Raw genomic sequence first — 17,230 nt, 5'->3', positions numbered from 1 at the left:
TATGTGATCTAAAGAGGCTATCTTCATCTTTTTCATTTGAATCAGTGTTATTTCTTTTTGTTATATTTAATTACAGGATTATTTCCTGATGTGGGTGGAGGTTATTTCTTGCCAAGACTTCAAGGAAAACTTGGTTACTTCCTTGCATTAACAGGATTCAGACTAAAAGGAAGAGACGTGTACAGAGCAGGAATCGCTACACACTTTGTAGATTCTGAAAAGGTAATTGTTTGGATGTGTGCACTTTTTGATGTTGGAATGACAACACAAAATATTTTGTGGTGAGGCACCAGGAGCCGTTGAGATCACAGGCTTTACAGAGCATAATCTATTGCTTTTATCTGTGTGACTTTGGGAAGGTGCTTTAGCTCTCTAGTTCCCAGTTTTCTCTTATGTAAAATGCAGGAAATGAAACCTGAACTCAGGGATAGTATACCTGGTACCTTCAAGTGAATATTTTAAAATAAATAATTAGAAACTCAGTAATGCCAACCTTAGGAAAGTCGAAAAAAATCTAAATTTACGTATAAAAGTTTTTATTTTATAAAGACATTTTGAAGAAGGGTTTTCTTGGTTGTGAGTTTCCCTGGTGCATTTAAAATAATTGCATTATAAAATATACTCTTAGGACTTTTCTAAAGCATATCTACTATGGAACGCATGTTTTTTATCTGTCTCTGTTTTTTTTTTTTATTTAACAGTGTAACTAGTGTTTTTAGCCACTGGACAATATAGTGACAAGGAATATGCAAACAGACAGCCTGAGTTTAAATCCTAGCTTGAATTTAGTCTCACTAGCCCCTAGGTTTTCCCTTCTGCAAAATGCTGTCAACAGCATTACCATAGTAGTTGAAACTCCTTATGTAATATTTAACAGAAAACCCAGTTCTAGGTAGTTTTGCCCCAGAATTCCCAGCAAGAGATTTATTCTGCTTCAGCTGATTTAGTTCACTCTAACAGGGCTGTCATACTCACCAGTGAACCATGTGGGTGGGTTGACTATTTCCACTGGTGGTAGACTGCCACACTCAGGACCTGTAGAGGATATAAAAATGAGTAATACACTTTGGGGATGGGGTTAGAGGTGGAGGTCCAAAAGATAAAGAACCATTTAACCATTCCTTAGAAGGCAACATTTGCTGTGTGGGAAATGCCTGTGCACCTTCAGTGAATATTTTTTAAAGAATAAAAATTTATCCACTTCAGTCAAAATTTCTTCCGGTGACTCAGCTGAAGAGAGAACATAATTTTAAGACTAGGATTTTAAAAAAGAATATGAGATTTTTAATAAGCTTTCTGTGTTTCTATAGGGTTTCTAATTTATTTCCCTTTTTCCCCCTTTAGTTGGATATGTTAGAGGACGATTTGTTAGCCTTGAAGTCTCCTTCAACAGCAAATATTGAAGCTGTTTTAGAAACGTATCATACACAGGTAATCGTGTTAATATCTTAACCTCAGGTTTTAGTTCACAGGGAAAGGAAAGTGATTAAAAAATTGGCAGTTGGTGACTATTATAGTTTATGAACATAAATAAATGTATTGGGGGATTTATTTACTTTAAAGCTTGGCAGGAGGATCAGTGCTTCACAATTGTCAGGAAAGCCATCTAGTAATATGACTCCTTTACCATGCAGCTGTATAACTTGTCTTCCCATTTCAGTGAACTTCAGCGCATGGCCTTGTGGTCAGCCCTTGCAAGTTCTTTTTCTGTTGGTTTGTTTTTGCAGATTAATATGAGGGTACAAATGTGTAGGTTACCTTGTTTTTATTTCTTTTATTTATTTATTTATTTATTTTTTATTGTTGGGGATTCATTGAGGGTACAATAAGCCAGGTTACACTGATTGCAATTGTTAGGTAAAGTCCCTCTTGCAATCATGTTTTGCCCCCAGAAAGTGTGACACACACCAAGGCCCCACCCCCCTCCCTCCTTCCCTCTTTCTGCTCCCCCCCCATAACCTTAATTGTCATTAATTGTCCTCATATCAAATTGAGTACATAGGATTCATGCTTCTCCATTCTTGTGATGTTGTTTTCATTTCTAAGGTAAAGTTCAAGTTGTAGTTGAGTCCTTTACCCAGGGGTCATGCTGCACACCTACATTGTGCAGATTAGGTGAGAATTTGCCAATACCTCCCCTTCCCCTTTCTCTCCCCTTCCCCTCACTAGAATATATTTGCGATTTTCTTTTGTGTGGGCTTATAATTGTTTATATATTGGTTTCATGTTAGTATTGAGCACATTGAATACTTGTTTTTCCATTCTTGTGATATTTACTAAGAAGAATGTGCTTCAACTCCATCTAGGTAAATACAAAAGGTGTAAAGTATCCATCTTTTTTATGGCTGAATAGTATTCCTTGGTATACATATACCACCCTTGCAAGCATTTTTTACAACACAGTATGACATTTCTGTAATGGATGTTCAATGCTGATACCTTGTGAAGTTGCTAAAATGAAACTCTGATAATGTATATACTTTCAATTCTTTATGTAGCATTTACTTTTAATTCTTTAAGTTGTCTGACTTAGGTTTTCCTGTAAGAGCCAAGAGTCTTTTAAAAAACACTATATGACTTCTAGTTCAATATGATTAAATATACGCTCCCTTCTAAAACTGCACTGACATTTTACTTAAAGGAATAAAAAAGGCATAAAATCCACAATGGCAAATAGAACAGGAGATGATGGTAGGTATGAGATGTCCGTATTTTGGAAACTTGAAATGAGAAGGGGAAGGGCAACTAACTTAGACTTAAGAGTGCTAATATCTTATCTTTCAGTGGGGGATGCCAGTAAGCCTGCTGATTCTTGTGGTAGACTCGTCTAAAGGCACCAGGTCCCTTGGAAGACTGGGGTGTGGAATAAGGTAGAAAAGAGATTTCTTGTAGTTTTTATAAGCAGCAATTAGACCTCTAAAAGTTATTCTCTGTACAGTCCCAAGCAGTTGTTCTCTCATAGTCTGGCAGATCAAACAGGAAACAGGTCTAATTGAGGTCAGGGATGGCTGAGGTGCTATACTGAAAAGAGGAGAAACATACTAAATGGGAAGACCTCTTGCTCCGTTCCCTATTTGGCTTGCAGAACTGTTGTATACTACCCCAGTCCCAAGCAATACTTTGGGAGAAAAAGAAAAACACCACAGATTCTGACATTCATGGGCCCCTTAATAACACGCTGAGGAAGCTGGCTCATCATCTTACAATGCATCATATAATTGACAGTCCTATAACTGCAATTTATATTATATTGCACATGAAGATTCCTAATTTTAGTGATTCACACAGAAAAATATTGCTAACCCAAGCCAAACAAAAAAGCCCTGGAAGGAAGGAGACAACGCAAGAAGGAAACTTAAATAAATAAAAAACACCAAGCTGTAATTTTTATCTTCAGATGAGAGGGAAGTATTTTACCTATGAAACAACAGATGTTACAAAGAGAAGAATTCAAAGGATAATACTGGCTGTCCTCAGAGATACTGTGGGTTTGCTTCCAGACCACCACAAAGCTAGCCACATGATTTATTTTCCCAGTGCATATAAAAGTGTTTACATTGTGGTTTGTTAAGTGAGTGTAGTCTATTAAGTTGTAATCTTTTTGGTAGTGGAGGGTTTTGCCTTGATGTGGATGACTGTTGACTGATTTGGGTGCTGGCTGTTAAAGGTCGGGGTGGCTGTGGTGATTGCTTAAAATAAGGCTGCACTGAAGTTTGCCACATCCATTGATTCTTCCTTTCACAAAAGATTTCTCTGGAACATGTGGTGCTATTTGATAGTATTATTTTGTTAGTAATATTTTACCCACAGTAGAATTTCTTTCAAAATTGGAGTCAGCCCTCTCAAACTCTACTGCTGCTTTATCAACTAAGATTGTAGTATACTCTAAATCCTTTGTTATTTCACCACTGTCCACAGCATCCACAGTATCCTAAACAGGAGTAGGTCGCATCTCCAGAAACCACTGTTTTTGTTTATCCATGAGAAGCAATTCCTTTTCTTTTCGGTTTTATCATGAAATTGCAGCAATTCAGTCTCATCTTCAGGCTCCACTTCTAATTCAAGTTATCTTGCTATTTCTACCACATTTGCAGTTTCTTCCTCCAGTGAAGTCTTGTACCCCTCAAAGTTATCCGCAAGGGCTGGAATCAACTTTTTGCAAACTCTTCTTAGTGTTGATAGTTATGATACCAGAATTTTGTCTTCAGTAGGTTCTTGGTCTCGGTGATTCCAAGAATGAATCCATGGACCACAGATCAGTGGTAATATAGGATTTATTTTACAGAAAAGAATACAGAAACACCAAAGCACCTGGCAGAGAGAAATAACCCAAGTTGGGGAGGAAAAAAGCTCTCTCTGTGTCTCTCTCGAGGTTCCTCTTGGGGTATATATATCACATGGGTCCTTTGTAGTTACATTAGGCCAGGACTCGGTAACAAATGAATAGATACAGTCCCTTCTGCTAGGGTAAGATGAATAAGTGCATTAATGAATGGATACAGTCCCTTCCACTAGTGAAAGGTGAATGAATGCATTAATGAATGGATACAGTCCATTCATGAAATTGGCCAGGCCTAGGAAACTTGCATGAAATTGACCAGGCCTAGGAAATGGGGGGAGGGGGTTCCCTGTTCAGCTGCAAGTGCAAGGGGAGGGAGACAATAAGGCGCTGGTGTCTCCCCAGAGTTGTCTGGCCTCTCTGGCTACTGGAGCCTCCTGCAGGGCCCCCCCTGCCTACCCTGCAACCTGCTGGTTCCTCTGCTAGGCTGGTTCCCCTGCCAGCTCTGGCAGCACCAACACCATCAGGGCAGAGGCAGCAGAGCTGGCTGGGGCGCCGCTTGTCCCTTATCAGTTAGACCTCTTCCTATGAATCACAAATGTTCTTAATGACATTTTGCATGACAAATGAATCCTTTCCGAGGTTTTCAATTTTCTTTGCCCAAATCCACCAGAGGAATCACCATCTCTGACAGCTATAGTCTTACAAACGGTATTTCTTAAATACTAGGATGTGAAAGTCAATATTCTTTAATCCATGAGCTAAAGGATGTATTTTATTTTATTGGTTAGGAAGATAACATTGATCTTCTTTTATGTCTCCATCAGAGCTTTGTTGCCCTTAGTAGAGTGCTGTGGCATCACAGCTCACAGCAACCTCTAGCTCTTGGGCTTAGGCAATTCTTTTGCCTCAGCCTACTGAGTAGCTGGGACTACAGGCACCTGCCACAACGCCCGGCTATTTTTTGTTGCAGTTCGACTGGGGCCGGGTTTGAACCCGCCCCCCCTCAATATATAGCGCTGGTGCCCTCTATCAGAGCTTTTGACTGACTGGGTACATTATTAATGGGCAGTATTATTTTGAAAGGAATCTTTTTTCTTCTGAGCAATAGTTCTCAATAGTGGGCTTATAATACTTTAAGTAAACCATGCTGTGAATAAACCTGCTGTCATCTAAGTTTTGTTGTTCATTTCTAGGGTACAAGCAGAGTAGATTTATCATAATTCTTTAGGGTCCTAATGATACCGGAATTTCAGGTTCTTGGTTGCAGTGAATTGAAGAATAAATCCATGGACCACAGGATCAGTGGTATGTCGGGATTTATTTACAGAAACAAAAATTACAACAACTACAAAAACCAAACATCCTGGCAGAGAGAACCCAGGAGGGGAACAAGCTCTCCTGCTCCTTCCTGGAGGTCTGTCTTTGGGCTCTCTGCTCAGGGGTTTATATAGTGATGGGGAGGTGGTTCTGCTAGGGTGTGAGTCCTGTCAGTTACAGCCAGCTGTCCAATGAACTCTCAGGCCTTAGAAACTGACAGGAAATCCACCAGTCAGGAGTGCATTGGAGGAGACAGCAAGGAACCATCCATGAAACTGATCAGTCAGAAGTCCAGACGGAAGAGACAGCTAAGTGCCATCCACTTAGAAATCCACGTGGAGGAGATAGCACAGTGCCAGCATCGCCCCCGCAGGTGTCCGGCCCTTGCAGCAAGCTGCTTCCTCCATCCGCAGGAGCATCAACACCTCCAGGGCTAAGACAGCAGGTCATGGTGCTGCCTTGGCCTGCATCACTAAGATTTTCAGAATGTTAAATGAGGAGTGGCTTCAACTTAAAATCACCAGCTGCATCAGACCCTAACAGGAAAGTCAGCCTGTCCTTTGAAGCCAGGTATCAACTTCTGTTTAGCTATGAAATTCCTAGATGGCATCTTCTTTCAGTAGAAGGCTATTCTGTCTATATAGAAAATCTGTTATTTAGTGTAGCCACTTTCTTTGGTGATGTTGTGTAGATCTTCTGGGCAACTTGCTGCAGCTTCTCCATTAGAACTTGCTGCTTCACTTTCCACTTTTATGTTATGAAGATGGATTCTTTTCTTAAACCTCATGAAGCAGCCTCGTCTAGCTTTAAACTTTTCTTCTGGAGCTATCTCACCGCTCTTTGCCTTCATAGATTCGAAGAATTAGGGCCTTGCTTTGGATTAAGCTTCGGCTTGAAGAACGTTGTAGATGATTAGATTTATTTAGATCTCTCAAACTTTCTTCATATTAGCTGAAAGAATGGCTACTTTACTTTCTTATCATTTATATGTTTACTGTAATAGTGATACCGGAATTTCATCTTCAGTACGTTCTTGGTCTTGGTGATTTGAAGAATAAATCTACGGATCACAGATCAGTGGTAAGATAGGATTTATTTACAGAAAAGAATACAAAAACACCAAAGCTCCCTGCAGGGAGAGAAAACCCAAGTTGGGAGAGAAAAGCTCTCTCTGTCTCTTTCCCCGGGCTCTTTGTCTAGGGGTATATGTAGGTGCATGGGTTCCTTGTACATGAGGCCAGGAAATGAATGGACACAGTCTTTTCCACTTGGGCAAGGTGAATGAATGCATTAATGAATGGACACAGTCCATTCATGGAATTGAGGCCTAGGAAACTTACATGAAATTGACCTAGGCATAGGAAATGGGAGTTATATTCAGTCATAAGTGCAAAGGGAAGGAGGCACCGAGGCACCGGTGTCTCCTCAGCAGTTGTCCGGCCCCTTTGGCTATTAGAGCCTCTGGTTGACATGGGAGGCCCTCTCTTGCCCGCTGGTTCCTCTGCTGCTTGCCAGCCGCAGCAACACTGCTGAGGCGGAGGCAGCGGGTCCTTTATCTCAGCTTGGCTGAACTGGCTAGGGTGCCACCTGTCCTGTATCAATAGCACTTTTAAATTCCTTCAAGAACTTTTCTTATGCAGTCACAACTTGGCTAGCAGGCACTTTGGTAAGAAGGCCTAGCTTTTGGTCTCTTTTGACTTTGGACATGCCTTCCTTGCTAAACTTAATCATTTCTAGCTTTTGATTTAAAGTGAGAGATACATGACTCTTCACTTGAACACTTAGAGGTCATTGCAGGGTGATTAACTGGCCTGATTTAAGTATCGTTTTTTCTCAGGGAACCAGGAGGCCCTAGGAAAGAGAGTCAGGGGAATGGCCTGTAGGTGAAATAATCAGACAAGCACAAGCTTTACAGTTAAATTCACTGTCTTTTTTTTTTTTTTGTAGAGACAGAGTCTCACTGTACCGCCCTCGGGTAGAGTGCCGTGGCGTCACACGGCTCACAGCAACCTCTAACTCCTGGGCTTCCGCGATTCTCTTGCCTCAGCCTCCCTAGTAGCTGGGACTACAGGTGCCCGCCACAACGCCCGGCTATTTTTTTTTGTTGTTGCAGTTTGACCGGGGCTGGGTTTGAACCCGCCACCCTCGGCATGTGGGGCCGGCGCCCTACTCGCTGAGCCACAGGCGCCGCCCAAATTCACTGTCTTATATGGTCATGGTTCATGGCATCTCACAACAGTTACAATAATGACATCAAAGATCACCAGTCACAGATCACCACAGTAGATATATTGTAAGAATTAGCAAAATGTGACACAGATGTGACATGAGCAGATGCTGCTGGAAGGTTGGCACTGACAGACTTGCAAAGCAGGGTTGCCACAAATCTTCAGTTTGTAAAAAATGTATCTGGAAAGTGTGATAGAGTGAAGCATAATAAAATGAATTATGCCTATAAATTAAAAATATGATAGCAAAAATGGAAAATACCTATAAAAATAGATGAAAACTGATTGAGGAAAACTGAGAAAGAAGAATAATGAGATGGAAAGGGGAGATAATGAAAATTAGAGATATTTTCTAGGAGTTCCAATATCACATTTTTGGGAATTCATAATAGAAGATAGAGGAAGTGTATAGAGAAATAGTATTTTAAAAGTGCCAGGATGAGGAACATGAGTGCAGACTGAGTACTTGGTGCAGTGAATATGGTTACAGAGCACCTGAGGATTTCATCCATTTTTATCAGAGACTTGACAGGGAGTTGAAGGGCCTTATTAAAGAGTTCTGTTAAATGTGTAGGCATTATTCTTTTTTTTTTTTGTAGAGACAGAGTCTCACTGTACTGCCCTCGGGTAGAGTGCCGTGGCATCACACGGCTCACAGCAACCTCTAACTCTTGGGCTTACGTGATTCTCTTGCCTCAGCCTCCCGAGCAGCTGGGACTACAGGCGCCTGCCACAACGCCCGGCTATTTTTTTGTTGCAGTTTGGCCGGGGCTGGGTTTGAACCTGCCACCCTCGGCATATGGGGCCGGCACCCTACTCACTGAGCCACAGGCGCCGCCAGGAATTATTCTATAGGGAAGTCATCTGGGACTTAGTATTTTCCTCAGTGGTTTGGATGAGACTGTTGATGGCATTTTTTATCAAGTTGATTTGAAACTAAGAAAAATTAGGTCAACGAATATGTGTGAAAAAACAATCCTTTGAGTTGAGAGAGATCTGTGTAATAAAGATAAGTGAAAATCTCGCACTTCAGTCCAAAGTACTAAATTCATAATTACAAGATAGGAGAAATATAGCCTACAATGGCACAGGTTAAAAAAAGCCACATAATAGTCCTGCCTCAGCAATAACTCAGAGTTAGTCTTATTAGGAAAAGTATTGTGCCCAAAGCACACAAGGGCATGTGGAATCCTGCTTTACTTTTCTGTGATCCATTCACACCTGTAGGTAAGGTATATGTCCTGCACTTGAGGAATGACTTTGATAAATTAGAACTTGTCCATAAAAGGGACCTGGACTGTGAGGGGACACAAAACTGACAAGTGGGAAGTGATTAAGGTGAAGGGATTAACTAGAACTATGAACATGAGAGAACTAATTTTTGATCCAGAATTAAAACAGCAACAAAATGTATACCATGGAATACTATTCTGCCCCTAAAAAAAGATGGAGACTTTACATCTTTTGTATTAACCTGGATGGATGTGGAACACATCATTCTTAGTAAAGCATCACAAGAATGGAGAAGCAAGAATCATATGTACTCAATTCTGATATGAGGACAATTAATGTCCTAGTACACGGTGGGGGTGGGGGATGGGGAGAGCTGAGAAAGGGAAGAGGGGTAGGGGGACACGGGGTGTGGTACATCTTTGGGGGGCAGGACACAATTATAAGAATGCAATGTCTAACAAATACAATCAATGTAACCTGGTTATGTGTACCCTCAATAAATCCCCAACAATAAAAAACAGCAACATAAACTAATTATTACAGTCATTCCTACACCTGTGAGCTCCTTCTTGCGGTACTAGTTTCTTTCCTTGTAAGTCAGAGCTGCAGGGATACCAGGGATGTAGTGGGAATTACTAGATCAGATGGAAATTTGGACAGGATGACTTCTGAGGTCTCTTATAGTCCTTAAATATATAGACATTTTAATGATTATGTACCATACATAAAGACATTTGAATAAAAATACAAGAACATTTTTACATTTGACGTTTGATACTTTAATTTTTATTTATTTTTTTAAGGCAAGCATGAAACATAGTTTACTGAGGAAGAGAAAGGTAGGTTTACAGAGTGAGAGTAAGATACAGACTTACAGAGCAAGATACGTTGGCCTTAGACAGCAAACTGACCTCCATGGCCAGGGCAAGTAGGCCACTTGAACACTTTCAAAACTAGTCTATGGTACTACCGTACTGTGAATTTTGACCATACAACAGTATTTAGAGACTTTTAGATGTAATTTGATTGAAAGTGATAACCTGTCACAAAGTTTGTCATTAAATATGAAATTTTTAAGAAATTTAAAAAATTGAGATATTTCAAATTTATTAAAGATTTTTCCTTTCAAACAGTCCAAGATTGATCAAGGCAAGTCTTTTATACTTGAGGAACACATGGACAAAATAAACAGGTACTTAAAGAGATCTCAGTTATATTTATCCCTTTGGAAAGACTATGTTACCTTGAATTTCCTAATATTGTAATTACAGTGGGTTTGATGATGTACTGAATTCTAAGATCAGCTAGCGTGGTGCCTTTTTTTTTTTTTTATTTTAATGTTTGAAAGTAGCTTCTTTCCCAGTTCTTTCCAGGCAAAATAAATTTATTATATTTAAGCAATTTATCATCTTAGTACAAAATAACATTTTTTATTTAATTGGGAAAGAGGCTAGAAAATAATTGAATTAACTTTTATCCTTGTAAAGTTATCTTCTAAGGTCTTACCAAGGCAATTAGCAAAAAGGTTTTGTGTAATGATTTGAGAGATTGACAGAGTAGCTTCAGGAAACAGAAGGAGGAAACTACTGGAAAATTAAGCAACCATCTCTTCATTTTTAGAAGCATCAGTTTTTCTCAGTTGAAATATTTATTTACATATAAGTAGAGTAGATTAAAAAAAGCAAAAGAAAAGAGAAAATGTAGGTTTTCTTTTGCATTAGTGAAGGTAGACTGCACACACCTAGGAAACAATGTTCTGTTTCATCATTCTGTAAAATATTTTAGAAAATTCTTCGTTATTGAAATGGGGGTGAGGAGTAAGCTTATGTTCAGAGTCATCAATGTGTTAGAAATAAGAAATTACTTGCACTTTGGTAAAATTTTGTTTCCTTTTCTTATAGTTGTTTTTCAGCCAATACTGTGGAACAGATTATTGAAAACTTACAGCAAGATGGTTCCTCCTTTGCCTTAGAGCAGCTGAAGGTAATATTGGGATCCTTTCTTCCTGAGTGAGCATGGTAAGGTGTTACAAGTGGGAAGCCTCTCTAAGGGGTGTCATTTCCCTGTGGCGAAGACACAGCCCACTGCATTTTTTGTTTTTTTTTAAATTCAGGTAAACTTCAGAAAGTAGTTTTATTAACCTTGACCTATACTCAAATGCCATTGTCTACCTGCAGGCTGCAGGTTTTTGAGCGAAAAGACAAACTGGTTTTACATTCTTTGAATGTAGCAGAAAAGGACTTTGCACATACTTCATTTCCAAATAGTCCTTCTTTCCTGTGGGGGAAGCTTTTAGTTACATTTTTATTATATAAGAAGGGTTGAGTCACTGAAAAAGTCACCTTATGGTATATTGCAATTGTGATCTAAAAATTCTGCTTAATATGCAATAGATCAGTATGTGGTCTTTCTAAGCAGGAGGTTTAATAAGAAACTGATCCTTTTTAAACTAGCGAGAGCTTTCATCTATCATAGTTGAGTCTCAAGTAGTATTTCTGTTTTAGGTACACTTTTCTCTTTCTATAATGTCACTTGTAGCGGAAGAAAGCTGTTTTTATATAATGTGTACATACTAGGTATTGACGTTCTTGGACCAACATGTTGTATAATATGATGATGAAACTTGGATTATTTTAGAATTCTAGACAAAGGAAAGAAAAGATATATTTCCTCATACTTTAAAGAAAGGTGTTTTGGTTTGTCTTTATCTGATAGTGTTTTTCTATTTATAGATGCAATCAGTATGTCAGTTGTCAAAAAACATACTGACAAAAAATTTTAATAAAGTCTTACTTGTGAAGATAAAAACATTTCCCCATTGTTACTGTATTCTTAAAGAGGAAATCCCAAGTTAATTTGTCTCTTGGGATCTTATTCAGTGTTAGAATTTTCCTAACTTTCAAGAATAGGCATATGTTAGAGTAGGTAGCCTAGCCATGTATTGCTCTAACTCAGAAAAGTAGGTTGTTATTATTAACAACTTTTGTTTGTATACATGTAAATAATTGCTTTATTTTTCAAGGATTATGACTTTAAGTTGGTTCTCTTGTTTCTAGAGCAATATAAAAACTAGTGTTCTGGTTACTGTTTTTCCTCCCTGCAATATGGCCTAGTTAATTATGCACTTAGCAACTTCATTTGAAAATAGTCATTCAGGGCAGTGCCTGTGGCTCAAAGGAGTAGGGCTCTGGCCCCATATGCCAGAGGTGGCGGGTTCAAACCCAGCCCCGGCCAAAAACCACTCCTGCGTGATGGTTGCTTTGACTGCACTCTCTCTTCTCACCTCCTCTTAGTCCAATGCCATGTGCCCAAGTCTTTTTATAAGCTTTGAGAATTGTTTATATAATAATATATAATATACTATTTCGAAATAAAGTGACAGGCTTTTGTTCATGAATAATTAATAGCTATAGGAATTGTTCTGCTATAAACCATTAGAAAACTGGACAAAATATATGACACAACTGTTTAGAGATGCTGGACGATACAGGTAGCCCAGGATTTATAATTCCTGGGACAAGGGAAACAAAGATTGCCTTAGCTTTCTTCCAGAATATTGATCTGCACATGTTTGAAGTAAAACGGAATAAGACAAGGAAAAGCATTATAGGAAAGTATGGTCTGATAAAGTACCAAGACTCATTCATGCCTGGGAAGAAGCCATGTTCCTGTCTGCTGGAAGGTTCACATCGCAATAGTGGGGATAAACAAACACCATAGTGAAGGCTGTGCTGATGCCCTAGTATTAATAATTTGGGGTATGGGAGTGGGAAATATAGTCACTTCAACAAATGGTTCTGAAACAACTATATATCCATATGCAGGGGGGAAAAGCTTGACTCTTACTTTATTTCATATACAATTCAAAATGGATTATGTACCTAAATGTTAGGGTTAAATCTATATTACTTCTAAAATAAAACATACGAGAAATGAATTTCACTGTGTATTTTTGGTTAGTTGGGGTTTTTTAATGTAAAAATCATGAACTATAAGAGGAAAAATTGGTAAACTGATCTTTAATATAGCAATTAAATGCTTTTGACCTTTTTGGAAGGTATTATCAAGAATATGAAATAAAGGTACATACTTGAGGAAATATTTGTAAGACATATCTGATAAAAGGACTTTAATTCACCCTTTGTAAGCTCTTACAACTTAACAAAAATACAAACAGCACAATTAAAAAGTGGGAAAATTAGACAGTTTTCTAAAGATGTATGAATGGTCAGTAAGTACATGAAAAGGTCCTTGAGATCTTTAATCATTGGGAAAATGGATGTCACTGTACATCCATTAGAATAAAGTTAAAAAGACTGCTGATACCAACACAAAGTGTGGGTGAGAATGTGGAGCACATAGAACTCACCATTGTGGCAGGAAAGCAGTTTGGCATTAGTTTGGCATTGAAGTTAAACGTAAAACCCAACAATCCTACTCCTAGAGATTGACCCAAGAATATGTACACATGAGTCCACACAAATGTTCGTACTTACATGTTCATAGTAGCTTATTTATACTAGCCAAAAATTAGAAACAACTCAATACTTATTACTGAACGAATAAACATATTTTGCTATATTTATATAGTGGAATACTACTCATCTCTAAGAAGGAATGAGCTACTGATACATTCAATAACATGTTAAATCTCAGAAGCATTATGCCCATGAAAGAAGGCAGATACAAAGGACCACTTACTGTATGGTTTTATTTTTATGGAATTCTTGAAAGAGTAAAACAATAGAAACAGAAAACAGATCAACTGCCATGGATAAGGAGAATTCTATGGGGTGAAAGAAATATCTATATTTTGATGGAAGGGGTAGTTACACAATTGTATGCATTTATCCGAGCTTCTAGACCTGGCTGGATGTGGTGGCTCATGCCTATAATCCCCTTACTTATGGAAGCTAAGGTGAGAAGAATGCTTGAGATCAGGAGTGTAAGACCAGCCTTGGCAACATAGTGAGATCCCATCTCTAAAAAAAAATTTGCCAGGCATAGTGGCATACACCTATAGTCCCAGCTACTTGGGAGGCTAAGCTAGGAGGATGCTTGAGCCTACAAGTTTGAGGTTACAGTGAACTGGGTGAAAAAGGAAGACCCTGTCTCTAAAAAATAATAATAAAACTTACAGAACTTTGTGCACTTAAAATGCACAAAGAATTCTATCATATAAATTATATATCAAAAATAAAAATAAAATTGACTTACTCGGCTCAGCGCCTGTAGCTCAATGAGTAGAGCACCAGCCACATACACCAATGTTGGCGGGTTTGAGCCTGGCCTGGGCCTGCTAAACAACGACAACTGCAATAAAAAAATAGCCGGGCATTGTAGTGGGTACCTGTAGTACCAGCTACTTGGGAGGCTGAGGCAAGAGAATCATTTAAGCCCAAAAGTTTGAAGTTGCTATGAGCTGTGATGCCACGGCACTATACTGAGGATGACGTAGTGAGACTCTGTCTCAAAAAAAAAAAAAACTTGCCAAATTATGTTAAAAAATGGTTTGCTCTATAGAGGTATGTGTTACCTTATCCCTGTTTCTCCAGTACCCATTATTGTGCACTTTATTGGTATTAATAAGAGCAGTTTAGTGGCAATGTTGATATGTTATGCCTTTGGGGAACAATACAGTTAACTTTAAGAGAAAATGTATAAACTTATGTAAACAGGAAGGACCTTAGTGACACTGAAATGCTATCATGAGCATTGAGGGTATCAGAAATTGGCAATACTTGCATTTTACATGACATCTTTTCATTTTATTTAAATTGTTAATGCTTTTAGGAAATTACCAGAAAAGTCTTCTGATCAGGTTGCGGAAAGCACTTCTCTCACACTGGCTCTAAGCCTTTTACTGTAGATAAGAAAAAAGAAATACAAATGCCATTTCTTTAAGCAAAGGGCTATTTGGTCTTTATATAGTAATATAACATTTCAGAATAGTGAAAATACATTAAAAATAAAAATGTTTTTGTGAAACTGTACTAATCATTGAAGTGGACTTGTAGTTTAAGTATTTTGTATATTATTGTCTGAACACTTTCTGGAGAAGATTTATAGATATAAGTATATAATGTATAAGATTATTTAGAAAAATATTTATAATTCATAGCAAGACATAAATCTTAACTATGATTGATTTTAACTAGTTAAAATTAAAGACCTATTTAGTGTGCAAAATATAACAGAGCTTTTGCTGCTTGGTTTTAAAATAACATGATGTGACTTATTACTTAGGGTTTACATTCTACCTTCCACTTAATTTCATTCAACCCTGAGGTCAAATGCTAAGAGATTTCCCATTTAAACAAAAACACAACACAGCTTCAGATCTTCAGTGGCAATATTGTAAACCACCATAAAATGACAGTATTATTCTATAAAGGTTTGTGTGCTTCTATTTGTTTGTCTCTATTCTATTGTGTCTTTTTGCTTTGTTGAGTGGTACCTAGCACAGACTATAAGCTCCTGACAGCCGCCTTATCCCTGTGTCCCCAGGCACCTATCACAGAGAATTTTTCATGATAGATATGACAAATTAACAAAAGGGTAAGGTGCCATACTGGCCCCCGAAGGATTAGAAGTTCATCTCATAGCATGTCAGTAGCCTTTGTATCCTATAGCCTTTATTCAGAGGATTGCAAAATTCACCCATGTGTATCCATCCTACATCTTTATTATGTATTCCTTTCAGTTAGGTTACAACTAGTTAGGTTTCCTTTAATTAGGTTTTTTGGTTGTTTTTGAGACAGAGCATCGCTCTAAAGGGTAGTGATTATAGTGCTGGTAATGCTCTTTGACTGCAAGGACAATGTCCTGTCTATTATTGTCTTCCCTAAGGCGTCTGTTGCATAATAGATGATCAGTATATTGTTGAATCGAGATGAAAATCTGAATCGTTTAATAAAGGAAAAAGATGTTGGTTCCTGGATAGTAGGAGACTAATCTTCTTCCCCACTAATCTTCAAACAACGGATCTTTATTTTATTTATTTATTTATTTATTTTGAGACAGAGTTTCGAGCTGTCATCCTGGGAGAGTGCCATGGCATCACAGCTCACAGCGACCTCAAACTCTTGGACTTAAGCGATTCTCTTGCCTCAGCCTCCCAAGTAGCTGGGACTACACATGCCTGCCACAACAGCTGGCTATTTTTTTGTTGTTGCAGTTGCATTGTTGTTTTTAGCTGGCCAGGGCCAGGTCCGAACCCACCACCCTAGGTGTATGTGGCTGTCACCCTGCCAGCTGAGTTACGGGCACTGCCAAAACACAGACCAGTATTCTATAAGAAACAGAAATGTATTCACTAAGTTATGTGGGCACAGAATTTCATCAGTACACATTTTTGGGATAACTAAAGATTCAAGTCTTAATCGTTTATTGGATTTTCCAGAATAGTCTTATGTGTGTCCTTTTTAATGATTGAAACCGTATATTATATGTACTCCTTTAACTTTTTTTCATCTTCCCTTCTTTAATTTCCTCTAACAAATTTCTCCTTACCAAGGGCAACAGCCCATCTGTGATCACATTCCATCCTTTCCTGCTTCCTCTAGGAATTAATTCTATCAATCATCTCCCTCTTTCAGTATCTTCAATTTTACCTTCTCGAGTTAATGACACATTTTCTTCTGCCACTATTTTCAAAAAGAAAAAAAAAAAAAAAAAAGGCCTTCCCTGATCCTGTTGTTCTTTAAGCTACCATCCAGACTTTAACTTTCCTCTTGTCATCAAAATTATACAGCCAGGTTTATATTGACTTCTGTTTATTACCTGATCCAGGATCCTCTTATTATTTATTTATTTTTGTCTTTTCAACTTCCCCTGCAGCCTTTTACATTCTTGACTACTTTTGTATCCTCATGTGGTGGTAGGTAGATTTCGGAGTCAGCAGCCTTGGGTTTGTATTCCAGTTCTTTTACTTTCTAAGTGACTGTGGAAAAATTCATGTTAGAGTCTGGTTTGCTCATCTATAAAGTGGGTATGCCATGCCCTTTCCCACATTGTGATTAAACATGTTAGAAAGTACTTCCCTGAGGGGTAAAGAATACCTGCTCTGTAAATATTCCTTCTCTTCCCTGTTTTGATCGGTTTCAGACACATTACATTGTCCTGCACTGCCATACCATTTATGAGGTGGACGGTGTTGTTATCCCTATTT

At 38.4% G+C, this 17,230-nt stretch overlaps 1 protein-coding gene across 3 annotated transcripts in view; it reads left to right on the top strand.

Annotated features, from left to right (window-relative positions):
- HIBCH (3-hydroxyisobutyryl-CoA hydrolase) overlaps positions 1 to 17,230 on the top strand; it is a 113,168-nt gene that overhangs the window by 84,980 nt on the left and 10,958 nt on the right. For all 3 annotated transcript variants that reach the window (XM_053596684.1, XM_053596685.1, XM_053596683.1), the window contains 4 exons: positions 77 to 222; positions 1,345 to 1,431; positions 10,194 to 10,252; positions 10,962 to 11,043. In XM_053596684.1, the coding sequence (XP_053452659.1) occupies positions 77 to 222; positions 1,345 to 1,431; positions 10,194 to 10,252; positions 10,962 to 11,043 (374 nt within the window). The remainder of the gene's footprint in view (positions 1 to 76; positions 223 to 1,344; positions 1,432 to 10,193; positions 10,253 to 10,961; positions 11,044 to 17,230) is intronic.

This window comes from Nycticebus coucang, chromosome 7 (genome assembly GCF_027406575.1).
Source record: "Nycticebus coucang isolate mNycCou1 chromosome 7, mNycCou1.pri, whole genome shotgun sequence".
Lineage (NCBI taxonomy): Eukaryota > Metazoa > Chordata > Mammalia > Primates > Lorisidae > Nycticebus > Nycticebus coucang.
The sequence above is the reverse complement of the archived record's forward strand: the minus strand, read 5'-3'. Positions and strand labels throughout refer to the sequence as shown.